The 6,000-nt window shown below is 43.3% G+C and overlaps 1 protein-coding gene across 1 annotated transcript in view; it reads left to right on the top strand.

The window, feature by feature from the left end:
- chrm2a (cholinergic receptor, muscarinic 2a) overlaps positions 1 to 6,000 on the top strand; it is a 56,630-nt gene that overhangs the window by 49,174 nt on the left and 1,456 nt on the right. Inside the window, exon 2 of the mRNA XM_083691761.1 lies at positions 5,719 to 6,000. This exon is cut by the window's right edge and continues 1,456 nt beyond it. Coding sequence (XP_083547887.1) covers positions 5,783 to 6,000 — 218 coding nt within the window. The 5' untranslated portion in view covers positions 5,719 to 5,782. The remainder of the gene's footprint in view (positions 1 to 5,718) is intronic.

Raw genomic sequence — 6,000 nt, forward strand, 5'->3', positions numbered from 1 at the left:
TTTCATCAAGAGCGATACAGGGAGAGAGTGGAGCAATGTGGCGGTTTCTGATTTGGTTAACCCTCACAGGGGGGACTCAAGCCAGATGGGAGTTGTCACAAACACTAATGCTGCCTTTCAGGGAAGATCAAGGCTACTGGTTCACAACATCCATGACATACACACACGCACTCATTCTACACACACACACACACACACACACACACACACACACACACACACACATACACAAACAGACACATTCTCTAAGCGTACTTTTCCATCTTCTTGTAAACACTCTAACACTCTCTAAACACTATCTCAGTGTCACCCATGCCCCAACAACATCCTCCAGGGAGTCCAGCAGTCACTGTTTGCACACCAGAGTGTTTTTCCATCGGTTTGCATGTCATTTACTGCTCATTAAGTCTCCATTAACCCCTCTCGCTTTGTGTCCAGCGGCAACAGCAGCAGCAACCCCCATCTTTGAAGCGGTACTTTGTCACACCTCTTCACAGATGTCCATGTGCTTTGTCAGATATCTTGCTATAGGACAGGGGAAAAATGGTGCAGTCAAATGCCAGTAAGAGACGTCTGTCACAACATCCAACGAGGGGCTGATCAAGCTCTCAGTAGAAATCTATATGTTTTTTCTCCAGGTTGCAGTCCCGATCCTGTGAATCACATTGTGATCTCCTGCGCCCAGTATTTCAAAACTTTTAATCTGGACCAGAATGATCTGAATTCTGTAATCCCCTTTTTTCCTATCCAGGATCAGATCGATTTGGCAGATTTTAGCCCAGTATTTCAAAACGTTTAATCTGGATCAGAATGATCCGGATTCTGTAATCCCTTTTTTAGCTATACAGGATCAGATTTTGAGCCGGTATTTCAAAACATTATCGGATGGGATCATTATGATGAATGAAAGGAAATCCTAAAGGAAATGAATGCTGTACATACTCCTACCTTGAACGCAGTGGCTCACTATTAGAATCATAATGAAGACATTCATCATCATACGGTACATCACCATGTAGGTCATTATAGTCAATAGCCTCTCTTTCAATGTTCTGTTCCCACTAAGGCTTCCATTTCCACTGACTCAACAAGCCCATACTCCTAAACATATGCGTGGGTGTGTGCGTGGGTGTGTCTGTGCATGCTTTTGCTTGTTATCATTTCCTTTTTATGCATGACACCACCAGTGGAGAGCACTTAACACACACTCAGGAGAAAACAAGCCAAAATGCATCAAAAAGTGTCAACCTCACAGGTGAAAATAGTCAGACACAGAAGCTCAGTTGAGATGAAAGATTGGCATATATATATATCCTAACCCTATTAAAGGCCTACATACAGTAGGTAACCCCATGAGATAGAATTGTACATTCAATAAGGAATAGGCCTGAGCATGTATTTGTTCACCATTAATTATACTGGAAGAAGTATGCCTCGAGCTCAACATGTGTACATCCTCTATATATAGATATTTTCAGCCTGGAATACCCCCATTTAATACCTCTGAGAGGAATGTTGAGCGGATCTATAGCCCCTATGGACAGTATGTGGTTCGGTGACGATGGTGTATGTATTCCAGACATGCTTCTTCACAAACAGCCCAGTAAACGTAGGCCTTAACCCTGTGACGCTCTCATGGAGGGTCAAGCTATAAAAATGTATTCTAATCATCTGAAACAGGGGCAACTGCCCGGGGCTTTACACTGGATCAGTGCTCAGAGATGGGGGAATGAGAATCTGTACGCTAGGGGACTCAGCGTAATGCATCACTTCAAGTGCGGCCACACCACCACCTGCCCTTGTAATGACATTCCTTGTATGACATTTCATACAGTATCAAGGGCCCAGCATGTTTATGTGTGTGGAGATTACATTATCATGTGATAGTGTTATAATACTGTTGAGATGTCCCTAACAAACCCTATTACCAGCAAAAGTAATTTCAGTCTGCATAACAATGTCTTAGAAGCAAAGAATAATAGTCCTTTTGGTTAAAAGTTGATTTATCGGACTTTGAACACTCAGATATTGGCATTCTGACTGGTCTGGTGTCAGCTAGTAAAGAGAAAGTGAGGGATACACATACAAATTCATGACAAAAGGAGAGAGGGTGGCCCTCCGCGCCTCCCGAAGGGCTCAAGCAATTTTCAGCTCTAGTGAGCCAGCTCCAGGAACAGCAAGTCCAAACGTAGAACAATACTGAACTCATTTATTCACATGCACCCTATAGCAACGACTGACTCTCCTTCCCTTTCTGTAACTAAATGAGAAGGGAAAGATGGGAGCGGCGGAACACATGGGACTACAGGGCGAATCAAAGGATGGAAATACAAATGCAGATATATGAAGAAACAGTATAGCCTGCTGAATATGACTATGGTCTTTTGCAGCTGAAAAACTATTTGAAACACAAACACCAATACTGAATGATGATGGCTAACATGAAAGCTAACATATTTAGAGGATGGAAGAGTAGCTTATGGGTGTGTGTGTGTGTGTGTGTGTGTGTGTGTGTGTGTGTGTGTGTGTGTGTGTGTGCGTGTGTGCTTGTGTGCGTGTGTGTGTGTGTGTGAGCACACTCCTGTCTACAGTACGTCAATGTCAGCCAGGTACACTGGGGCTCAGTGGACTAGTGCTAAGGCTTTTAGGGAATCTCAAAAGTGATTGATGGCTCTGCTCGAGCCGCCTCTGCTCGCTTTGGCGATGGGAACGATACACACGCTCAGCGGGGCTGCCGTACACCTGGATGCCCACACCTGTGATATCAGTCAACGACGACAGTCATTATTCACCACTGCAAAGCTCTTAGAGAAGGAACGTATAATGACACTGTTCGACCTGTCGTGTTCTGTGCCTAAGTCCCGATTGCCTGAAAGAAATATCATCAATACAGCGAAGCTAGGATGATGCCAGATTTAGTTTAGTTCAATAAGCTGCCGGACTGTGATAGCCTCACAGGTCAAGAATCAGTCTCCCGCCCTCTCCAGTAAATGGGAAACACTGCCTCGTTCCCTAGGGTGTGAAACTGTCTACTCTACAGCAGGGTGATGTCACAATGATGACAGGCTGTGGAGACACTTTAAACAAGAACCCCCCCCGCCCCCCCCCCCAGAGACCTTTTAGCAACCATTTCTGTGCCATGGTAGTACCGCAAGGGATTTGTGAGTTCCCTATTAGATTCGTAGAGTGCAGGGCTTTAGCTGTTAGCTGTGGCGGAGATTTCAGTTGTGGGATGAGGCTGGGATGAGGCTTATAGCAACTGGAGGTGGACAAAGAGGTGCCGAGGGACTTACTGTCTCCGTCGTCCTCTGTCCATCCTCGCTGAATCTACTTTGTTCTCTAATTCACTTGTCTCTTGTGAGCCACAAGTGTGTCCTGTTTGTATTGTTGGGTGTTTTCAAATATAAGTCGGTGGACTTAAACATTTTATGGGGATTAGTCCAGTTTAGCTCCGTGCCTAATGCAATGATTAGGGATTTCTGGCACGGCAGATAAGTAAATGCTCTCTCGTTATTTCTGAGGCTGTGTTCAACTGTTAAGGGCGATCATAAGCCTAAATGGCAGGACCTAAGAAAGGGGCGCTTCAGTGTCAGCGGGTTGTCAGCCAGGAAATCCTCATTAAGTCCCATTCTGATCAGTCAATTCTGCCTGGTGATTCAGTCAGTCAACAGGTCACTGAGCTATCCGGTATGACAAAACAAGGACTCGGAGTGACAAGTCAATCTAATTACCGAGGGACAATCGGAGTCACTTTGTCAGATAACAGTTGCTTGTGAAGGCAAGAGATAAAGACATACATTTAAATGAGACCAAACTCCCCTCCAGTTGAACGGTTCTTGAGCTATCGGCATGTAGCACTCCTAGGCATCAGGATAGAATAAGCTACACCCTTGAATGCATGCTTCCTCAAAATGGATGGAAGACATAGTCTAGCTTTCTCAGAGGTAGAGGGTCCAATCCCCTAACACAGCTGGGCAACCACAGTCCTACAAGCCCTCACAATGAGTCAACAATAGGAGCACACACAAGTGGGGTAGCTCAGCAGGTACTGGGTGAAACATCAAAGGCTGATACGGTGAATTATAGAGACAAGAGAACGTACAAATGTCAAAGCAACATGTGTGCTCTTTGATGTGTGTGAGAGGGTGATATGCCCCCAGATGAATCGTTGTGAAGGCTACCACCAATAACACCTGTTTCTTTTTGCCTATGGCGTCGTAGCACAGTGCAGGAAGAAGATGACCCCACCCACTCCCCAACCAACACCAGTTCAATATCAAAAGCCTATGAAATTGAGGCTTGAGCGATACATGAATCAAAGGCCTACTGGACACAAATATATGGAAGGTTAAAATAGAGAGCTAGTGGGTCACTAGGATCAAAGGAAGTTAATAGTGCTGACTTTGTGACTGTTTGAATACCAGTTGGAAATTGGTCTTTGAAGATGAAATGGCAGCTATAATATCTTTCCCCCACCATTTTCCCTTATAAAATTAGATTTTATTAAGTAGCCTACTTTGCAATGTGGACTGGGCTGGCTGTAATATTTAATAAAACATTGAGAAGGAAAGTAGAAAGTTTTAGTCCCGACCTCATCACTTGCCTCTTCAAAGCTCCATTTAACATAATGGAGAAGTAGGCTAAGTACATTTGCCTCACATTTGAATGGTTGGCCAACTATAGCTAACTGTAAACAGCACAGAGATATAATTGAATATCTATATAGCTTTCACAAAATGTGAGGACTGTTTATTATTCAGCTAGTCTGAGAATGCCTTTGATTAATTTAGCAAGGATTTGTTGATGTTTGAAATCAATGCTAACTTTGATATGGTTGGGCCAGGTAGCTACATGAACGCTCAGCAGTGTTGATGTTTCTTTCAACAGTGATGCGTTGATTGACAGAGAAAATGCATCACTTACCGGGAAGGTTTTGTTACTTTGATAGAGGGTTCTCATAGGGTAGTAGTTTGGTAGGCATGTTGGCATTATCTGGTCACTGATTTATTCTCCTTCAGCAACATTTGGTGACGTTAGGAGTACGAGCAGGTGACGTTTAGCTATGTCCTGATGCAGTTTCTCTGTCCTCATGTAGGTTCAGGCTTGGCAAGGTGGTCTGCTCTGCTCAACGTCAAAGTGTCTTGGTTCTTTAGACACAAGGGTAATTACATTTGGTCCAACTAAATAGCTTCTTCTAACCGATAACAGAGTTGTCATAACGGTTTGGTTTTAATGATAGGCTTAAAAAAAAAAAACTAAAAAAAAACGTTTCCGAAGGTACTGTAGGCCTAATTATACCACACGGCAGATGTCTCAGCTAACCATGCCCCACTGCAGTGGGCACCTGAGCGTACAACAGTAGGCTATCAGAAGCAGCAGGTGATATGAAGTAAATTAAAAACCAATCAGGCGAATTTAATCCTATATGTGGCCAGACTGTGATATCATCAAATGAGTGTCTCTCTATATAAATTATGTTTTTGTTTTATCTTGAATGACTGTTCATTTATATTTTTCCTATTGTTTCACTGTAAGCAACTGTGCTTATAATTAAATAGGATATAGGCTGTTGTTTTATGAGTTAGATAATTATTTAACTATCATATTTGTGGTAGTAGATGTAATATGTTTGTTTTGGTAATTTATGTTGAATAGCCTATATTGAACTCTATTATGATATCGGCCTAATATGGTTTTCCCCTGTGTCTCTCTCCATAGGTGTAGTGGCAATTCAAAGCCCAGGTTTCAGCTGAATAGAAGAACGTAACCAAGACCAGATGCGATGGAGGTGTTCAATTTCAGCTATTGGAATGCCTCTTGGAATGCCTCTGAAGGCAATGACACAGAACTTGTTCCTGAGGCTGAGAGCCCATACAAGACTATTGAGGTGGTGTTCATCGTGTTGGTGGCTGGCTCTCTTAGCTTGGTCACGGTTATTGGAAACATCCTGGTCATGCTTTCCATTAAGGTCAACAGAAACCTACAGACGATCAACAACTA

The sequence above is a fragment of the Argentina silus genome (genome assembly GCF_951799395.1).
Source record: "Argentina silus genome assembly, chromosome: 20".
Classification (NCBI taxonomy): Eukaryota; Metazoa; Chordata; class Actinopteri; order Argentiniformes; family Argentinidae; genus Argentina; species Argentina silus.